This window comes from Neolamprologus brichardi, chromosome 22 (genome assembly GCF_056152115.1).
Source record: "Neolamprologus brichardi isolate AB-2024 chromosome 22, ASM5615211v1, whole genome shotgun sequence".
In the NCBI taxonomy this organism is placed as follows: domain Eukaryota; kingdom Metazoa; phylum Chordata; class Actinopteri; order Cichliformes; family Cichlidae; genus Neolamprologus; species Neolamprologus brichardi.
This window is the reverse complement of record NC_142124.1, coordinates 12,468,625-12,489,774: the sequence shown is the minus strand read 5'-3', so window position 1 is coordinate 12,489,774 and position 21,150 is coordinate 12,468,625. Positions and strand designations below refer to the sequence as shown.

General features: G+C 42.2%; 1 protein-coding gene across 1 annotated transcript in view; it reads left to right on the top strand.

The window, feature by feature from the left end:
• stt3b (STT3 oligosaccharyltransferase complex catalytic subunit B) overlaps nucleotides 1–21,150 on the top strand; it is a 100,284-nt gene that overhangs the window by 72,223 nt on the left and 6,911 nt on the right. Inside the window, exons 5-14 of the mRNA XM_087834906.1 lie at nucleotides 1,985–2,084; nucleotides 3,555–3,653; nucleotides 6,608–6,754; nucleotides 11,480–11,528; nucleotides 12,210–12,364; nucleotides 14,621–14,832; nucleotides 16,225–16,412; nucleotides 17,187–17,358; nucleotides 17,912–18,085; nucleotides 20,354–20,467. Of these exons, the coding sequence (XP_087691032.1) occupies nucleotides 1,985–2,084; nucleotides 3,555–3,653; nucleotides 6,608–6,754; nucleotides 11,480–11,528; nucleotides 12,210–12,364; nucleotides 14,621–14,832; nucleotides 16,225–16,412; nucleotides 17,187–17,358; nucleotides 17,912–18,085; nucleotides 20,354–20,467 (1,410 nt within the window). The remainder of the gene's footprint in view (nucleotides 1–1,984; nucleotides 2,085–3,554; nucleotides 3,654–6,607; nucleotides 6,755–11,479; nucleotides 11,529–12,209; nucleotides 12,365–14,620; nucleotides 14,833–16,224; nucleotides 16,413–17,186; nucleotides 17,359–17,911; nucleotides 18,086–20,353; nucleotides 20,468–21,150) is intronic.

The following is a 21,150-nucleotide window of genomic DNA, read 5'->3' as shown; positions in this document are numbered from 1 at the left end:
ATATAATGTTGTGTTTGGCAAACACAGCAGACATGTTGCATTTGGTCGAGTGCAGCAGCTAACCTCTGTCACTGTGCTCCTACTGTGATGTTTACAATTAGTTCCTAGCCAGTCAGCAGCAGGGACTCGATTAGCCATCCTTGTGTCAACAGTGAAAACGATACTTAAATTGAAGTCATCTCTTGCATCCACATAAGTCACGGTCCGCCTGCTACTAATTGACTGTCAACATCTGAGTGAACAGATGCGAATGACTGCCAAAAGATAATTACACTTGCGAGGAACTTATTTAGAAATTTTCCTTTGCCTCTGTTTATTCATTGCGGGATATTATTGTTTATCAATTAGACATGACGCATGCTTATTTTTCCTGTGATTGTGAAAGTGTAATGAATGATCTTTTCAGCACATTTAACAGGTACAATGGGGATCTCTCTCTCTCAAAAGCTGTTGTGAAACAGTTTGCATATGTTATTCTGATTCCTCCCTCTCTGCTCTCTCGGCCTCTTTCGAGGTTTCACATTCTGGCACGAACATGCTTTCACTTTTCCTCCGCCGCTCGCTCGCTCTGCCATGCTTTCACTGTGTACTTTCCCTTTTTCTCCATCCTGTTCTGTCTAATGCTCTCACCATTTCCATTTGCCCTTTGCAAGTACAGGCAACTGAAAGCTTGTCAGTGATGGTTTTTTTCTTTTTTCTTTTCTTCTCTTCCCCACTTTTGGGGCCATAGTTTTATGGCCCCCACATCCACAATTGTGAAACCCAGCAGACCTCAGAATCTGTATAATTTTAGTAGCGCTTTTAAAGTTATTGGTGCATCTAACATGTAAAGTATTACTGCCAGCCTTTTATTGAATCTATATATGTCTGTTTTTCTTTTTACAGCAGTGTGCCTGCATTTAATAGTGAAGCAGCAGTAAAGAAGATTTTACATCCGTTGAATTAGTCTGTTCAGGTTTTGGTTGGTCAGAGGATCCAAGGCAGTAATAGTCATTGCCTCGAGCTCAGAGACACTGCAGTGGCATTTTTTACGGGTTTGGTTGACATTATATAGAGTGAGCCATTAGCTGATTGTAATTGATGATAAAAGTAAATGCTTTTTGCAACAGTTGTTTATGACTACTTCTGTTTGAAGCTAGTGAGGAAATGTGAGGTTAAGTGGTTTGAACAGTTTGAATTAACACAACAGATTGAATGTTGCCAGATGTTTAACATTCATTTGGGGGTTCCAACACTGTTGCAGAGGAAAACGTAGCCTACATGAGCCATTTTAATGCTTCTAGCTCTATGACTGCACAGAGTTTTGTCTTTCTATTAGAGATAGGATTTTACACTAGACAGCTGGTTGCATTGTTCTTTGTTTTTCCTGTTTCTACACAAGCACCGACTCTCACAGCAACACACAGGCTGTATTGGTGTGACACCCGGCAGTTGTTAGTATTCTTCAGATTTTGCTGTTTAGTGATGGTTGCCAAGCAGCTTGTAGACACATGACTGTCACCTTCTGGTGCCAGTGTCATAACATGTCATGTCATATGAAGTCCAAGCACTCGTAAAAATGTGTTTTCCTTTCTTTTTTCTTTTTTTCCTTCAATTTTTTAATGACTTAATGAGCATTCAAGTGTTGAACATACCTACATTACAGTTTCTTTACAAACTTTATGCAAAGACAGACTTTTCGGTGCAGTTAAAGAAAGAAGAGGGAAAAAAAGAGATAATTTAGAGCGTGGTTACCTTTTGATTGGCATGTTATGAGAATAGTGTCCTCACTTTCAAAGTTAAACACACCCGCTCGCTGACGATCAGCTTTAAGCGCCAAACAGTGACAATCAAAATGCCAAACATGAGACCACAAAGCAATACATTACAAAATCATTGGTACCTCCGTGTTTTACATGGGCACCACCCACCCACCACCCACTCACAAAAAACTGAGTAATGATGAATGTCCGTTTACTGACATGTCTGTGTATTTGTGTTCTAGGTGTCGGCGTGGGGAGGTTACGTGTTTATTATCAACCTGATCCCGCTGCATGTGTTTGTGCTGCTCCTGATGCAACGCTACAGTAGGAGAGTCTATATCGGTAAGATGGTCACACATGCCAAACACGAGCACAGAGCGCGCGAGCACAGAGCGCGAGACGACAACTTTCACTGTGCGGCTTGATATTTAAAACTCGCCCACATACCCGACTCTGTATTGGAGACTCGCTCGTGTTTTTAGATCTTCTCTCATTAGAATATGAATGTATAACTATGCAGGAAAACCACCGCTCATGCACACATGCATCTCACAACATGGCTGCTCGAGCATTTGACCCTGAAACAAGCTCAAATGCCCAGTCACGCCTGTGCCCGTCTCTCACAACAGCAAGCATCATCAGCGCAGACATCTATACACCCACACACCACTTAGCAGTAAATGTATCCACCTGCTACCTGATCCTCTTTATTTTTTATTTATTTTTCTATTCTTTGCATATACCGGAGGTAGAGAACCGGTGAAGTGGGCAGGCTTGTTATCCCACAGATAACATCCGAGTTTCACGAATGCATGCGGTGGCTCCAGCGCGTTATCCGTTGCCTCGGAGAACCCTCCACCGTCCTCACATCCGTCCTCAGCTCGGGATGAATTCACAGCAGACGCTACTATTGTGGTCAAGATAAATGATACCATGTCAAGTATCATCTCTGCATGATTATATGTTGTACTCACTGTAACTGGTAAGCACAGTCTTTGAGAGCACTGAAAATAAATTACCGGCTCTTCACCGTAAGAGGGCTTTGACCTACCTTTGCTCCTACAACAATTAAACTCTGCTTGGTGAAGCAGGGCTGTTAGAGGAGGTGGAAACATTTCTACAGTCTTCGCTGTTCCTCAAGAATAGCTGCCTCATTCATCATGCGGCTTTTCGTAGTAAATGAAAGATGGGGAAATATATTTGTAGACTTATTCCGGTGACAGAAAAAGACACCTGCTCTATTCCTTACCGCCTCTTTTCAGAGTCAGGTGTTGTTCAACTGCAATGAAGGAACACATAAAAAAAAAGCAGGGAGGTTAAAAAAAAGAGAAAGAAAATCCTAGTTTAATAAAATGCCTCGTAGCCTGTTCCCTCGCAATTCGTCTCTGTCTGTCATGAGTCAATAGCAGATGTGTGGAGAGAAAAAAAGATCGCTGAGGGCGGTCAGAGCTACTTCAAAAACGAGGCACACTCTTCAGGAAGAGTATGAAATCTTAATTAAAGTGGTGCATCTGCGAATTGGTTTCCTGAAGCTACAATGGTGGGAGTTGCACTGTTCTCAGCACTGTCATCTCACTTCGGGCCTCCCGACCACACCGCGCCGAGCCAACTCCCATTTTCTCAGTAAATGAAATCGGATTAGGTATTTTGTATTTGCTCCCTCTGAGGTACAACAGTGAAAATCAATAGACTTTAAATACCCCTACCGAAGTTGATTTCCCTCAGTCGAACCCAAATTGTGCCTTTTTTCCTTAGCGGTGTCGTTTTATTTTAATGATTTTACCCGTTTCTCCGCTGTTCTCCTCTCTACAGCTTACAGCACTTTCTACATTGTGGGCCTCATACTGTCCATGCAGATCCCTTTCGTCGGCTTCCAGCCAATCAGGACGAGTGAGCACATGGCTGCTGCTGGTAAGTCACACCCTCTGTACCTGCAGTATGACTGATCCTCTATTCAGCCTGGAACAACAGGTTTCCCTTAACAAAGCTCAAGCCATCTGATGATGAAGTCAGCAGTATTTGGAAGATACTGCTGCTCTTTATTCCAAATTTATGACTCACTCATAAACAGATGTCACAAATACATGAATGTAAAAGCATATTTCTCTTTATCCTACCTAAAGCAGGAACAAGCAGTTATTTGTGCTAACAGCTGATCTAATCAGTATGTTTATATTGACTGAACAAATGTTCAGATTGTTCCCTTTAACTTGGATAAAACACTTCAGTTATTATGTGCCTTGAATTTCAATAGAGTAGTTTGGATACCAACACTGTGTGAAATGTGGTTGAATAAAATAATTGAGCAATATATCTCTCAGGACCCTGCTCATCATATGGACGCATTGCAGAAATTATAATTCAAAGCTGTTATTTCAACTCTGTCTGCTGTGACTGTCAGGGAATTTCTGCCACAACCATAGACTGTAAATAAGAGATGGATGTAGCCACCATGACATCACCGGTTAGTTAGTGATATCCCATTTTAACGCCTCAGACTGAGCGTTATGCCCATTGCAATCTTGGATTTATGAAACCAGAGGTGATGAGTGAGTAAGTCGGCTGCTCCCTTGTGTCCCAAGGGGTCACCACAGGGAATGGATCCGATATCTGATTTGGCACAGATGTTATTCCAGATGCCCTTCCTGATGTAACTCTTCCCGTTATCTGTGCTTGGCACCTGCACAAGGAATACACTAGTCTATGTCCTGAGGCTGGGTTTGTCTCCCCCCTCTTGGGCTTATCTCATCTTTCACTTCCAAATGTGATAACCTTTACAACAGTGCTGAATCAAAACCTGAAGAAATGCGCTCACAAGTTAGTGACCTGCCACTCACAAAGTAGCCATAGCATGAAACATGCCCTATTTTATCATATTTTACCCTAAATAGGACCATAATTTGCAAGTTGAATATCATTTTGTATAAAATGGTAAATGCATTGGTTCTTATTTGGTGCTTTTCTGCTCGAGCACTCAAATCACTTTGTACAACGTACTTCACCCATTGATGTAAGCACTTTTTTCTACAAGCTTTCTATCTAACATTCACTCTCAGATGAATGCATCTGAAGTTCAATCATTCTGATTAGATGACCTGCTGTGCCTCTTGAGCTACAGCCAATTAAATAAGACTTGAACCCAGTGTTTAAGGCCTGGAATTTCAGTTCATCTGTATTTTAAATAGCACCAAATCACAACAGCAGTTGCCTCAAGGTGCTTTATATTGTGATGTAGAGACCCTACAATAATACAGGGAAAAAACAACAATCAGGTGGCCCCCTTTAAGAAAGAACTTGGCGACACTGAGAAAGAAAAACTCCCTGTTAACAGGAAGAAACTGTCCTTCCTTCAGACAGAAGCAGGCTCAGATTGGTTGTGTGTGTGATGAGAAAGGCATCAGGAAAATTATAAAGTGAGCTATAGAATTGTTTTTTTACTATACTTCTTTTCAATCTTCTTTCTCCAGCAAGAAGTGTCGCCTCCTGCTGACAGTGAACGATATTGCAGGTTCATTTTCACTTACACACTTGTTTATAAACTCTGGCCACAAATGGAAAGTTAGGTCTTATTGCAGTTGTTTGTCTATTAAAGCTGGAACTGTGCAGGCTTGGTTGATGTCCAAAGCACCCACTGGTGATTGCACATGCTCTAAGAGTGGTTGGCTGCAGCAGGAATTGAATCCCCTTGTGGCTACAGTGATAGTCACGCTCTGTCTGCAGGAGAACATTGGTACATCTATGAAATGGATATGGGTAAGCACCTACATGCCACCCATATGGGCTTAGCTCTTTAAGCACTGTTCATTTTGGCTTGTGGGTAGCTTATTAAAGCTTGTTGAGTATCGTCTCTCAAGTGTGAGCCCCATCTGCTTGCTGACAGCATGGATAGGTGCGTACATATGTGCACGATTCGTTTACGTTGTTGGCAGCTTTAAGAAGATGAGCGGAGGCCTTTTGGAGAATTCACTTAACGCCACAGCAGGTAGGTGTACTCTGAAGTGTCCCTGTTTTCCTGGATCTCTCCAACACAAACAGCATTACGAGAGGCTTTGAAGAATGCACCATCAAAAATCATCTCTGCCTCTCTGCGTTTTTGGCTTCCCGCTCGCTCTCAAAGAGCAAGTGTGGTTTTATGTCGCTCTGGGTAGCAGCTGCTCAGAACATCTGGTGGTAGCATTCACGGAGCACAGTGGGAGGCAGGAAGAGAGTGACAGAGCAATGGACCTGTCGGTACCGCTGAGATGTCGGCCCCTGAGGCAGGAAAGCAGAGTGGCATGGTGTGACAAGCGTGTTAGCATCATGGCGGCACTCCAGGAGACAGGCAGGGGCTTAACCTTGGAAATGGGTGAGACCTGCTGTAGGCGATCGCTGAGGGTGGAGAAAAGCAGGGAAATATCACAGAAGGTTTGTTGAAAGGTGGTAGGTGATGAAATAGGAGAGGGGGGGATAATAGGATCTTTTCACGCTTTTCAATTTTTTTATATCAAATTTGCCAAACACAGGCACGCTGGGGAAAAACAGCTCAAAAAAATGACAGAGGAAGGAAACGGGAAAAGCAAGTATAACCTAAGGGGCTGAAAAAGAATGACGAGACAATAAAAGGAGAAAGGTTTATTTACACGCATTTGTTCCATGCATTTGAAATATGCTGTCCAGCAATATTCGTCTTTCACATCTACGTGAGTAGCCAGCAGGGCTGTTGTTGAGTGCTTTGTGGGTATACTGTTTAAAATCGCAGTGCTTCTCGACCGTGTAAGCTTGCTTTGCTCCCTGCAGGATGCAGCATCAGTAGGAACCTCCTCAAATATTCAGTGTGAGTTTCCGCTGTGTGTTGGCTCACGTTCTTCTATCTGTCTTTTTCTCAGGTGTGTTTGCACTCCTCCAAGCCTATGCGTTCCTGCAGTACCTAAAGGACAGGCTGACCAGACAGGAATTCCAGACACTGTTCTTCCTCGGAGTCTCTCTCGCTGCTGGTGTGGTCTTCCTCACAGTGATCTATCTCACATACACAGGTCTGTATGTCCTGATGCACATGCTGCTTCTATACATCGTAAGCTGTGTCATTTGTTTGTTTTCAGTTCTCAGAGGGTTTTTTTTTATCTTTATCATCTTAAAGGGTAAAGTGTGTAAAATACCACTACTAGATGTGAGCAGTCAATTCTGTTTTCTTACCCCTTCCATTTCAACTGCATAATCCTGGCTGCAGTAGGACCTGATCATTGTTTATCTACACTGAGAGTAGGCTGTCAGTCTGCTGTTTACCTCAGCTGTCAATATACTTTGTTTCCACATCTAATTACTTTGGAGGCTCTAAAACTTTGCGTTGGAAACCGATACAAGTCAATGAGTCAGTGACGCTGACTTCAATCTGACAGCAATACTGAGGTTAGTTGTCGAGGATATGCTGAGTGGGTAAGGACTGCTGTTTATGTTGTGTTAGCTGCTGTTAGTGAAACTTTCTTTGAAGTGACTCGGCCACTTGTAAGAATGTAATCACACTGTTTTATTGGAGGGAAAGTGTGATATTTTTTTTTTTTTTTTTTTTTTTTTTTTAAATTTATTTATTTATTTTTCTCTTTTCAGGACACACGAGCCTAACATTAGCTAGCGTAATGTAGTTGTGGCAATGTGGTAATCAATAGGCATGTTTATGCACATTTTCATGTGTTAGTCCTGACTTAAGTTCAGGAGATTAAGTTTGAGGTGAGGAGGAAGAGGAGGAGAAATGAGGAAGGAAATGGAGCAGCGGTGGACAATTAGAAAAACGCAATGACAAAGAGGTGATAAAATATACAGGTGTAAATGTTGAATGGTTGCATGTAGTTTGAAAGAGTTGTTTGTGATCTTGAAATTAACTTTACTTCTTTACTTCTCTGTCTCTTATGTTAAGCACTTTGGTATACCGCTGGTTTTTAAATGTGCTCTATAAATAAAGATTGTTGTTGTTGTTAAAAGTAGTAATACATGGTGGCTGGCCTCTAACCACAAACATAAAGTGCAGTTAGGCATCACAGCCACTGTATTCAAGATGGCCTCCACAAACTAGCGCCCACTCTTTTTGAAGACATAATTATACGCTCATCAATTTATGTTTGTAAGTACACTGTTCTTTTTTTTCCTTTTTAAATAAATTCTCAAAGTACTGACTGCACCTTATTCTTAGTAGTCAGATTTGTCAGATTGTTGCTTTCAGCTTCACTTTTAACAGTTTTATAAAATCAGCCAGAGCTAGCAAATTAAATCACGAGTTTTTAGTTTGGGAACAGTTTGAGAAGGTACAACTATTTTAATCATTTTAGCATGGTTTCAAGTTTACCACCAGAATAAACAGTGTTCACAGCTGAGCATTGGTTAAACTTGCTTCCCACCCAGTCTAACAAATACAAAGATCCTCTTTGTTGAGAAATGAGTCTTAGAAAAAATACAAATCAAAGACAGATGGATGGTAGGTGCACTTACGTGGCAAGATTGGTTGAGAGACGGTCAGATCACTTCATAGCCGATGATTACTTTCTAATAAGACAAAGTGGAGGATGATAATGTTTTCATCCTGTGAAAAAAAACCAAAACCTAAATTATGTTGAGATTTGTTGGGCAGCTAGCCTTTTGTGAAAGGAACCATTAACTAAATTTCAATGTAGATCCAGATCTGGGATTTCAGCCATTCTGCATTTTGTTTTCTTCTTTTAGCCAAAAGTTAGAGCACTCCTACTCTATTCCCCGATGGTCTAACCTCCGGGCCTCTCCATCGGGCTTTTAACTCGCGCTCGTGTTTGTCAGAAAATGAAACCTGGAAGGCAAATGATAAGCAAATATAAACTGATGATTGCTGCAGCTTTGCTGTTGGAGAAAATTTGTGGAGGCTTGTGCTCCACCATGTGAACTGCTGTTTTTGATTGTGCCGGTTGGACCCCGGCGCGTGCAGCCAGCTGGTCAAACTTTATCCTTGTTGATGTTTTGCCCATTATTTTCAGTTTGTGGCCAAAGGGCTCGAGTTTCAGACGGTTTAAAACGTTGCCTTCTTGCTGTTTATTTATTGATTTTTCTTTTTTCTTCTTCTTTTTTTCCCCCCTTTTTGTCTCCTGCTGAAGGGTTCAAGTTTAAGAGCACAATTCGGCTGACTGATTAGACTTTAAAGGCCACACAAGTCTTTTACCGTCATATTTTAAAAGCATTAAGATATGGAGAATTTGGTACACAACAGCCCACAGAGGAAACTTTAAAACAATGTAATCTCACTGGATTTTCCGCCTTTATCGTGTGTGTTGCTTCAAACTGGCCTCATATGTTGTTAACAGATCAAATACAGAGTTGCCCTTTAGCGAGTTTAATATGTATTTATTACATGACTGTCTACTTCAAAGTGCTTACAGATCAAGCCCATCTGTCCAATAGAGCTGTTTCAGAGAGTCTCACATTAAGATCTTTAAGTAGGCCTTCCACTGTCTTCTCTATATATCCAGATGTTGCCGATTTCACCATTATGCGTGGGTATTTCCCAAACCTCTTGATCCTTCCTGTTTCAAAGGCCCCTTAGACCTCATCTTGCATCTTTACAGATAAGTTTTCCGAATTTTAGAGCCCAACTTTCAAGATTCATTTTGGCAGACCCGCATCAGGTCGTAGAGGGAGCACTAAAGATTTTTCTCGTCTTCGATGTGGTTTATCGAGGCAATTTCCCATAAACGTGACCTCGGTGAGACTTTTTTCCAAAACAAACTTTGCTGCAAGTAAGAAAACAAGACATCTCTTTACTGCAAGATTTTCAAACTTGTGAAGGACATCTATGTAATGGAGAAATGTGCTCGCTCTCTCTCTCTCTCTCTCTCTCTCTCTCTCTCTCTCTCTCTCTCTCTCTGTCTCTCTCTCTCTCTCTCTCTCTCTCTCTCTCTCTCTCTCTCTCTCTCTCTCTCTCTCTCTCTAACACATAGAGACAGACAAGCAGTCACACTCACATTCACATATATAAGAGCAATTTAGAATAATCAGTTAACCTAACTCCACTAACTGCATGTCTTTGGACTGTGGGAGGAAGCCAGAGTACTCGCACAAATGCAGAAAGGCCCAGGCCAGATGTTGGAGTTGAACTCAGCACCTTCTTGCTGCGAGGCAACAGTGCCAGCACCAGTTTGTTCATATACAAGTAATAATATGAGGATAATAAAATGTATGAATAACTTAACTGCTTAATTTGTGAAAGAAATGGCATAGAAATGGTCTACGTCTGTTATTGAAACTGTAGATTTTAGCCCCTGGAAATAGCTGACTATACAAAATGACTATTTCCTTAACGGTTACTTCAGATATCTTTAAATTAAAGCTAAGAGTCTTGTCTTGATTGCCATATTCCTGCAAATTATCTAGACTCCTCTGGCTTGTACTAAGAGCAAAGACACGATGGCACATTATAGCCGACATAATGCTGGCATGCTTGGACTGTTAGGACCTTCCTGCCTTAGAATTGATTGGCCTCTCATATGGATGCAGAATCCCAGTCTCCTGAGGATAATTGCTTCATCTAATAAATGCTGTGATCTGTCTCCCATCTAAATGGAGCTGTGGGAGTTGAAGACCGTTTTTGAGGTGAGACTGCGCATGTCTCACTCCTCCGGTCTGTCAGGACATCCCCACTCCCCGCATTTCAAAGTCTGCAGCATTATACCCGGGTGGGTTTTCTCTGTATCTTTAACTCGGAGCCAAGCATCGATTGATTAAATCAGTGTCATCCTTTAAATCAGCTCTCAGTAAAACACTATCTTTCTCTTGCCTGCATTCGTTAAGAGCTTTGTTCAGAGTTTTGAAGATTTTTCATATTATCTTTTAAAGAGCAGCACAGGACATGTCACAGCCGTATGTTGGTACAACATGACACAAAATCTAGAAATATGTAAGAGTTTTAGCTTTTTTTCCCCCCTGTGAGAGTGCCTACAACAGCCCGCGAGCAACAGTTCAGCTGAAATGTATTTCAGATCAAAGCTCAACCAAAATAAGACATTTGTATGCGCACATAAAATACCCTGTGCAGCTTAATTTGCAGCCTAAACGGTTTCAGTTGCATTCATAAACAAGTCAATTCCAGTAATTAACATCAGCTGAATATATTCTCAGCACTGACACATTCTCCACTGAGAGCTTTCTGGGTTTTGAACTACAGTTGGCAGAAAGTTTAGTCGGAATGTTGATTTAACTAAGTGATAACAAAGAAATCTAATGCACAAATGTGTGCAAAAATGACCAATAATGACCAAATAACAAAGAACATCTTTAGCTGTCAAGAGACATCCAGTGGAAGTTTATAACTTAATGATTTTATGACTTAGTTCCATCTGATTTGTTCTGAAATACGATGAAAACCCAACTGAGATTTTCATGGCTTTAATGCTAGCAGTATATTCCACTCGTCATTTTTGTTATCCTCGGGCAGTCTGTGCTGCAGATTTCCAGGCTAATAGGTTGGATTATATATTTTTTTCTTTTTATTTATTGAGAGCTGCACACTTGGGCAGAGTTCGCCCCATAAATAATTACATATTGTTGCAACAAAGGGGAGGCAAATTAAAGTTTTTGTTATATTTTTGTTCCCCACAATGATGTGCTGCAACAAACAACTTTAATCTCGCTCGTGTTTATATTAACCCCTCCGAACCCCCAGTTGCAGTCCTCGTATTTCAAGTCTGAAATGGAAAGCATTTAAAGATGAGCCTCTCTTTATTGATCGTCTTTTTTTCTGCCTCTAGGATACATTGCTCCGTGGAGTGGTCGTTTCTACTCTCTCTGGGACACCGGGTAAGCTCTGCTGACCTTCACACTCTCGCTGTCGATGGAACGCTTGTTCAGCCGTGTGTGTGTGTGTGTGTGTGTCCTGAGATGGATATTACCCCCCTTCCCCTCTCAACATCCCAGAGGGGAAAACTGTAGCGCACAAGCTGTGTTGAAGTATTGTCTTACTCCCAAAAAGCACCAGGCAGTGCTATGTTTTCCAAACGCTCCGCAGTGTGTTTGATATTTCCGAATCAATACCCACCCTCCCAAATACCCCAGTTTGCTGACTAAAGCAGTAACTGATGCCTCCCCCTTCCTTTCCTTCGGAGGCTGATACTAATTCCTTAATGTGCTGTGTGTTGTTTCTTTCCCAGCTGTAATAACAAAACACTTGAGAGAGAAATATTTAAGATTGTACAGAAAGTGCTGTGTAAAAGCCCATTAGGAATAAACAGGGAACACACAGATCAGAAACTACTAACAGAAAAGTACATTACTCATCAGTAGTGCTAAATTTCTTCATATTTTACCATAAGCATGTGGGGGAGCAAAATTACCCCCCGACCACACTCATAACTCTTGAGTTAATCAGGAAGATCTATTGTATAATTTGTCTCAACACTCCCAAAGCATTCAGCTCGACATGAATTACATGTCTCTTCCCTCCTTCCGATTTCTCCCCTCCTCCCTTGCTCCTACATGCAGCTACGCTAAGATCCACATCCCCATCATAGCGTCGGTGTCGGAGCACCAGCCGACGACGTGGGTGTCCTTCTTCTTTGACCTCCACATCCTGGTCTGCACCTTCCCAGCAGGCCTCTGGTTCTGCATCAAGAACATCAACGATGAACGCGTGTTTGGTAAGAGTCTTAAATGAATGAAAACATGATTTTTCTCTGTGGTGTGGAGAATGAGGAGTGATCCAGTATGTTATAAACCACCACAAATGTTTTTGTTTTGTTGTTTAAGTCGTTTAAACCTCTTTAATCTAGACACAGTAATGCTGTTCAGACTGTCAGACGTGTTCAGACTAAAACATCTCAACCACTATTGAGTGACTGGCCCTGAAATTTTATGCAGACACTCCTGGAGTCACCTGACTTTTAGTGCCCCCACTAACTTTTTATTTTATATCTTAATGAGGTTCGCTTGTGTATTTTTAAATGAATAGTCTCTAATAAAGAATTTCCATTCGTCGTTTTATCGTCTTCATCACATTAAATTTGAAATGTATAAAGATGGAGGTTACTCTCTTTACTTGCTTTCTTGTCTTCACTATGTTTTATCTAACAAGGGTGAAAAGAGCTGCAAAACTCATTTAAAGATGTGCAGTTCTGAGACTTAGATGAAGCCTATTAGAGAGCTAGTCAGGACCCACCTACCAGTAAGCAGCAACACCCCTAAAAATGGGCAATGTTGAACCCTAATATGGTTCAAATGGGTGTTGATTTTTAAAGAGGCTGCTTTAGGGTTGGAGAATTTAACAGTTTATGCAGCCAGCCTCATCGGGCCCTTTCAGGAACCTTTTATTTACTGTTTTTTCACCCTACTTGATTTATCCATCGTTGGCATCTTCAAGTTAAAAATTTATAGAAAAAAGACAAACCTGTGTGCAATGTGGGCATTTTAATGGACTTTTGTCGTGAAGACGGAGCTGAGCGGAAAGACAAAGCTTTCTTTTACTAGTTGGTTTACTAGCAGTCCAGACCGCTTCACCTGTGGTTATGATTTCCTAGTAATGACTGAAACTGAAAGAGGAAGTTGTCTAATGCAAGTAGCTGAAATTAATTTCCTCTGCAGGGTAGCAGGGCTCATCCTTGGAGATAGGGTAAGGAGCTCAGACATTCAGAGGGATCAAGTAGATCTGCTGCTCCTGTGGTTGAAAGCAGCCAGTTGAGATGTTTTGGGCATCTGGTTAGGATGATTCCTGGGGGCCTGCCTTTGGAGGTGTTCTGGCTATGCCTCCAACCTGGGAGGAGACTCCAGGGTAAACTGAGAAACCACTGATGAGTTTATCTTTCTCATCTGCCCTGAGAATGCCTCGGGATCCCCCAGGGGGAACTGGAAAGTATGGCTGGGGAGAAGGATGTTAAAATCCCCTAGTCTGCTGCCACGACAACCTGATAGTGGATATGCCACGGACAGATGGTTATTGTTGTCAGTGATATAATGGTGAAATTCCACCTGCTTTTAGCAGCACATAGATGCATTTTAAGCTCGGTAATTGGATGCTTCCTATTGAAGTCTAAGAAGTCATTTGTCCTGTCATGTATGGAGCTTCTACATTTGACTTTTCAGTGAAGAACCAGGTATTTTCTAATTTGTCTTGAGAAATTTAACGATCGATAATTCAACCAGGAGAATTTCAAGCCCATCACAGCCTCCAACAGTCAGGCCTGTAATATTGTCTATGGAGCAAATAAATAGGTATTTCAGAGCCAGGGATTCCTGAAATAGCTCCTCTGTCATACCTGATTCATTGTCAGCTGGGATTAGCTCTTGAATTAATAATGGTTCTGTTTTTAGTGGAGTTTATTTGATCATCTGTGATTAAAATGCATGATTTATATAAAATAAAAATAAAAATGGGTCGTGACTAGGAGACCGGTCTGTGGACAGCGCATCCTTTCTCAAGTAGCTTTAAGCACTCTCAGCTTTGAAAAAGCCTGAAATAATGAGATTGAACTTCTTTATACAGCAGCTTAAATAAAACTTAGGGTTAGACAGCCAAGATGGAGGGCGAGGAACCCTTAAGTGCTGGAAACAAAGTCCTTCAGCAGCCCGTTTCTCCCACAGACTTAATTAGCCAATTACAGGTATTGATTAGCCACGCACCTGTTGAGCCGGGTCGGTGCTTTTCAAGGACAAAGAGTAGCCAGTGCTCCTCTATTCAGGGTTTGAGATCTGCAGTGCTAACATAGACTGATTATTCAGTGTTACTCTAACAACTCAATTTCTCTTTCCGTGTCTTTATCTGCCTCCAACACAGACTCATTTTGTCTCCTTTATATTCACGCCGTCTTTCTCCTTGTCTCACCTTTGCCGACTGTGCTTTCCTTATTCTCGGTTTTTTAACTTTCTGTCAACCACCGCCTTCTTTGTCTCCTGCCTTCCAGTGGCTCTCTATGCCATCAGCGCAGTCTATTTTGCCGGCGTGATGGTGCGTCTGATGCTGACTCTGACTCCGGTCGTCTGCATGCTGTCAGCCGTGGCTTTCTCCAGCGTCTTTGAGCATTACATGGGAGACGACACAAAGAGGGAGAAACCCCCTGCTGAGGACAGCAGCGACGAAGATGACAAGAGGAACTCCGGGAACCTCTACGACAAGGTCAAAGCACGGCAGAGAAACTGCTGAATTTACACTTCACTGATCTTCAGTATTGATAATGCTACACTTTGTTGATGTCATGTGACAGGTCAAGTTGCTGTGGGAGTAAACTTTTGTCTGGGAAAAATGTAATAAAATGAACAAAGTCAAAAAGCTGTCAACGAGTGAACACCCGTGGGGTGTTTCACACTTTCGTGGCACCTTTTGGGGTTTAGATTCATCAGTTGCGTATTTGTCAGCTTCCCTCCTCACTCCCCACCAGTTTGGATAAACTGTGATTCAGCTGTGATTCAGCAGCAACTGTTTGATTCTGTTGCCATAATTTTAGCCGCCTTTGTTGAACGTTGAACTCTTTTCTGTAGTCACAGCTGAGGATGCGTCAGTTGCAGCCTGCCACGTAATTCCATCTTTCTTTTTTTTGCTTTCTCCAAAACACCTCTCTCTTCTAGAGAGGTTTCTAAAATGCCTTTTTTATCTGAAGCGACACACTTCATAAAAATACTGGCAAAATGGCAAATATCAAAGGTCGTCGGCCGAGTTTGCACACGGGTTTGGGAACATTGAATGACGTCAACACGTTTAGATCTGAAATTTGGGGTTTAAGCCCTTTTTGTGTTTCAGTTTTGTCCTTTGAATATGTCATGGTTACATGTGGATACTTGATTAGTTAGCAGCTTAATTGAGATGTATTTATTCAGGTAGTCTAATTAAGATCACAGTCTCATTCACAAGACAAACCTGTGAACAAATGACATACATATCACATTGCATTTTGACCGCTCGCTGACACAAGGAACCAACAGGAGAAACCAGGGAAGAGCTTAAAATAGATTCAGCTTCTGGTGCAGTGGTTGGCCCCCTGTCGTTGTGTTTAGAATTTGCCCAAAGCTTCACTACTTACAAGTTATAAGCGGGTTGTAAGCTGCCAGAAATTGAAATTGGACTTCAATTTCTGACATCTCCTGGAAGTTTTCGGCACCGCTTCCAGATCCCTGTGCGCCCACTGCAATTTACAGCAACAGAAATCTCACTTTTCCTGCAGTGATGGGTTCAAAAGTTAATTTTCATGTCTATCATTCTTGCCGTCCCTCTTTATTGAGTTTCAGCATGCAGTTTGGGTGTGAGAGGAAGCAACTGAAGGTGTTAATTTGGTACAGATCATCTCCGGTGCTTTTTTTTTTTACTTCAGGTTTCTTGCTGCTCATCACAGGGATTTTCTCACATTTCTCACTGATACGTCTTCACACAGTAGAGGAAAAAAAGCTGAGGATACTCTAAAATACTTCTCTTATTAGTTCATTCAATAATTTATCCCACTCAATAATTCAGATTTCTGGAAAGCTTCAGACTCGTTTGCCAACCCTCCTGATGGTGTTTTGTCTCCCCCTGCAGGCCGGCAAGGTGCGCAAACACGTGTCTGAGCAGGAGAAAGCAGAGGAGGGTTTGGGTCCAAATATCAAATCCATAGTGACCATGCTCATGTTGATGCTGCTCATGATGTTCGCCGTCCACTGCACGTGGGTCACCAGCAACGCCTACTCCAGCCCCAGCGTGGTGCTCGCCTCATACAACCACGACGGGTGAGAGCGCTCCGCAGTGCCGAACGCTGTGTACATGGATGTAAAGCAACTGCAAAGGGCAGAGCAATGCCTCCCATGATGATTCATAATGAAGAAGGATGGGCTCCTCCACCTTGCATGCAAATTAGCACATATGTGTGTTGTGCAGCAAGAGTGCGAGCATATTCCACAAGGGGATTGGAGAAATATTGATATGTGAGGCCGTACCTGATTAACTTTTAATCTTCTAGGTCACAGTAAGCATCTCTTAGGTTACAAAAAGCTGATGTATTATTCTCTCTCAGACTCTTTACAGGCATAATTATTCTTTTAAAGCATTGAGGAGGAAATATTGGAGACCGAGACTAAGTGGTAGATGCAAGTTCTCATGCATATATTAATGGTACTACAGTAGTTCTCAGACAGTGGTTTAGCTATGCTGCTGGGAGCAGCGTGCCTGTCACTCTCTTTTTTTTCTTGCACGTATACGCCCACACACACAGACACAGACGTAATATGATTACCATACCTAGAGCTAATTGGTTCCCTGGCTTCGTGTCTGCTCCCTCTGCGCGAGGTAAATTTAGGACGTGAACATTTAAAGTGCAAGGTGTTGTTTTTTTGGTTTTTTTAAACCCTCAGTTCATTATATATTGATGCTCTATTTTCAGCTGTTGTTGCCCTTCTGATTTAAAGTCCTAACTGAAATATTAATGGCTTCCTCAGCTATATGCCTGCCAACCAACGCGGTTACCTGTCAACCTTATTTTTTCTTGTTTTTCTCCCCCTTGTTAGGACGCGTAACATCCTGGATGACTTCAGGGAGGCTTACTACTGGTTAAGACAGAATACTGATGAGCACGCACGTGTCATGTCCTGGTGGGACTACGGTTATCAGATAGCGGGCATGGCTAACAGGACCACTTTAGTGGACAATAACACGTGGAACAACAGTCACATAGCGCTGGTAAGGGCTGTTATCGTCTTTCTTGTCTTCATCCGTCTTCTTCCCCGTTTTGCTCGTGGGTCAAAGCACGTGCAGAGAAATCAGTGGTTTCTTCTCGCAGCTGCTGGATAATTAGCAAGCTCTTCACTTATTTATTTCTTTCTTTTTAAATGTAATTGCCATATTGTATAAAACGTCCGCTTCCAACAAGCCAGATAATCTTGTTTGCTTAAACTTTTTTCTATTGAATTTACACTGTAGGGAGATTTCAGTTAATTGCTGTCAGATTCTGTGGGTTTGATTTATTCGTTTTTCCTCTCTGCTGCCAAATGTAGACAAATGTTTTTGCCTTTTACTTAAATCCCCTCTAGCTTTCTTCACTCTCACTTCCTACCGAATGCCTGTTGTCTCGTCGGCATCTGTCCACAGGAAACGTCATCAGAGTATCATGCATCACGGATCTCCGTTTAACAGCTCTCCTTTGTCCCGCAGCTCTGCCGAAGCGTCGTCTCTTGTGAAACGGGTAAAGCTCAGTTAAAGGATAACTTCTCAATCTCCATTACTTTCTTTCTAGGTGGGGAAAGCCATGTCTTCCAATGAGAGTGCAGCCTACCAGATCATGAGGTCCCTGGACGTGGACTATGTGCTGATTATCTTTGGAGGTGTAATTGGTTACTCGGGCGATGATATTAACAAGTTCCTGTGGATGGTGAGGATTGCCGAGGGTGAGCACCCTAAGGACATCAGGGTGAGTGTAACACAGCAGCAGCACCTGTAAATGGAGCTCGAGTTTTCTCTGAGAAGGAATGGAGCAGGACTAAAATCAATGTTTCCTCTTACAAAAGTCAAGGTGCTTTTTCAAACCCTTCTCACCTGAACAAAAGCAAAGATTACTTATTCCTTTGTTCCAAAACAAGACGTCAGCCAGGAAACCCTGAGATACACTCACAAGGTCCGTTATTCATGACTTTCATAACAGCTGCTTTTTGTTATCGGAGCAGAAAATGGACCAGCGTACGTGCAGGGCTTTTCTGTTCTTTGACTGCTAATAGAGTCTCAAACCTGATTTAACCCATTTATACCCACTTCCAGAGTGCTCTTTGTTAAGGGAGACTTACTGTGCTCATTTCCAATGCCACATTTTTATTCTTGAATAAGTGTGGCTGTGTGTGTTCCAGAGCTCTTGCACTGGGCCTTGGTGCCATCTATCATTTCATCCACTACCTGAAATGAGCTTTAACTCCTCTTGCTTCAGCACCAGCCTCTCTTTTCGTCATTTATCTTGGAATTGGGTGCCCCTCGTAAACAGCAGGTTAGCAGGGTTAGAGCTGTGTGTGTGAGATGAACAGATTAAGGATATCCGCTCTCACTGACATCATGAGGAGGCGAGAGTAGAAAGTGGAAAGATGTTTAATACCCTAACCCCTGGCTGTCAGGAATGATCTGTAAATATACAAATTTATTGCAGATAGTATGATGGAAAAATTAATTTATAATAGAAAATAAGGAAACTGATAATAGATCTACTTTAATGAATACAACAAATTTGTTCACAGGCCTTTTGATTGGTGGACACCACACTCTGTCTGTTCCTGAGCCATAGTCGTGCTGTTATATTAAAGCATTTTTCCTGTGAACTTGTATGGTCAGGATTTCATTTTTTAGCATTCTGTACTTTGCTGTTGTTGCTTCCCGACTTTCACGGTTGTTTGGCTAATTTAGTTTTTAACCAAAGAGAGAATTGCATTTTGTTACCCTTGTAACTCAGATCCAGTTTGTATTCACACTGAATTTTTACAAAGAAAGACGAGTAAACACGAGTTTCAAGGACAGTGACGCTACTGTGTGTCATCAATACTGCTGCATTGCAAATCAGCAGAAAATTAGATAGCGGGACTGTGGAGGCGGCAGTTTTCAGGCTTCAGTCGCACAGGCCGGCGGTCGACGACCACGGGGAGAAACAAAATAATTGTGTATTGCACGGTCAGTTTGTGAATGGTTGTTGGCAGGCACTATGTGAAATTGGTCACAAGGAGGGTTCTACATTGTAAACCACCGTGCGGTTGGTTTGGTCACCTTTCTGCTGCAACCAGCGTGTATCGAGTGTAATTTTTATTTTGAGCACAAACCATTTCTAGTTTCACTACTGCTCTGCGAGTGTTTGCAGACCAGTTGGTGCCTTCAATTCAAACTGTGGGTGACCACGGCAATCTGCTAGATACCAAAGCAATCAAAAAGAGGACTCTCTTTGACAGCTGCTAACACGACCTCCAGGGTCCAATCGGGGAATACAGCGAGCCCGTCCCACTGAAAGCCAAGTAACGTAACAGAAGCAGAAGCTACTTTAGAGCTCTGTGTGATCATAGTAGGGTCACCACAGCAGGCAGCAACTGTTTTCTTGACACAACCCCAAAGGGCGATTTGGGTCTTCAGCTGGAATTAAACCAGCAACTATGTGAAGCAAACGTGCAGACCACTATACCAGAACAATCTACCCACTGAAACAATTAAGCAGCAATTTAACTTAGATGAAGGTTGGAATTTTCCAGTTTAGAGGCATTTCTTATATTCTTCCTACTCCATTTAATTCAATAAGGCTGTGCTAATTGTATGAATGGCTTCAAGGAACAAACATGCTGAATATTACCTGGTTCCTCTTTAATGACAAAATACACAAAGTAGTGTATAAGCTGCGCACACATACTTGTGGTTAGGCATTGATTTTGTGTGACTGTGGCTAGTTTGGTAGAAAATTTAGACTAATGCTGACAAAAATATATTAATTCCGCAGTTATAGAGCTTGTGTGTTAGAGCTTTGAATCGTGCACTGAGATGAGTAGTTTTTAAAATGATGACTAATTGATTACTTGAGCTATTTAAGAGCAGTTTTTTCTCCTTTGCTGTCATTCAAATGCGTCCTCTCACCACTGCATCCATCTAGTGTGAACTTTCTACTCCTGATGCTACGTACTTTTGCCATCTGGTGATTTTTCTGGGCCCTCTGTGTCTTCTTTAGGAGAGCGACTACTTCACTCCTCAGGGAGAGTTCAGAGTGGATAAGGCGGGTTCACCAACTCTGCTCAACTGCCTCATGTACAAGATGTCTTACTATCGCTTTGGTGAAATGCAGGTAAGAGAAGTTCTGATTACTTCATCAGAAACTTTGCTTGTTTCTTAGAATTAGTTTTGTGTATGTGAGGACTTTTCAGGACTGAAGAGAAACCCTCCACTGAATCTTTCTGGAGTTATGATCCACTTCACACTTACAAATGGATGAAATGATGAGCAGCTGCCACAATCAAGGAAAAACGTGTTGTATTTAATGCAACATGAAGCTTTATCAGGCAGTAACGAGCAGCTACCTCTGCCAAGCGTGTAAAAACGTCTCGCTTACAGTAAAAGCCTGACAGACGGGTGGAACGGGTCTTTAAGGAGGCGCCTTAGGGAACTCCTGAAGTTTGTAGAGGGGTTGTCGGAGGGGAACGAGAGGCTGCGAGAGGAAATATGAAGGATTGGCAGAAGCTTTGAAATGCGCCACGGCTACTTCTGGCAGGTAGCAGAGGAGAGATGAGAGGGATCCTTCATGCCAGGTGCTCACATTCCTACCGTACAATCGACGCTTCCGCCATCTGCGGACAATCAGCCAAAGCTGTTAAAGCGCTGTTTCTGGGTTAATGGCATGGAGAAACCGAGGCACAGAAGGAGTAGGAGGAGGACAGGATGGAGAGATCCCAGAGACAGAAAAATGTTAGAAGGAGGGATTCTAAGCAGATTCCAGTTATGAAAACAAGATGTGACAAGTGTAAACTGAGG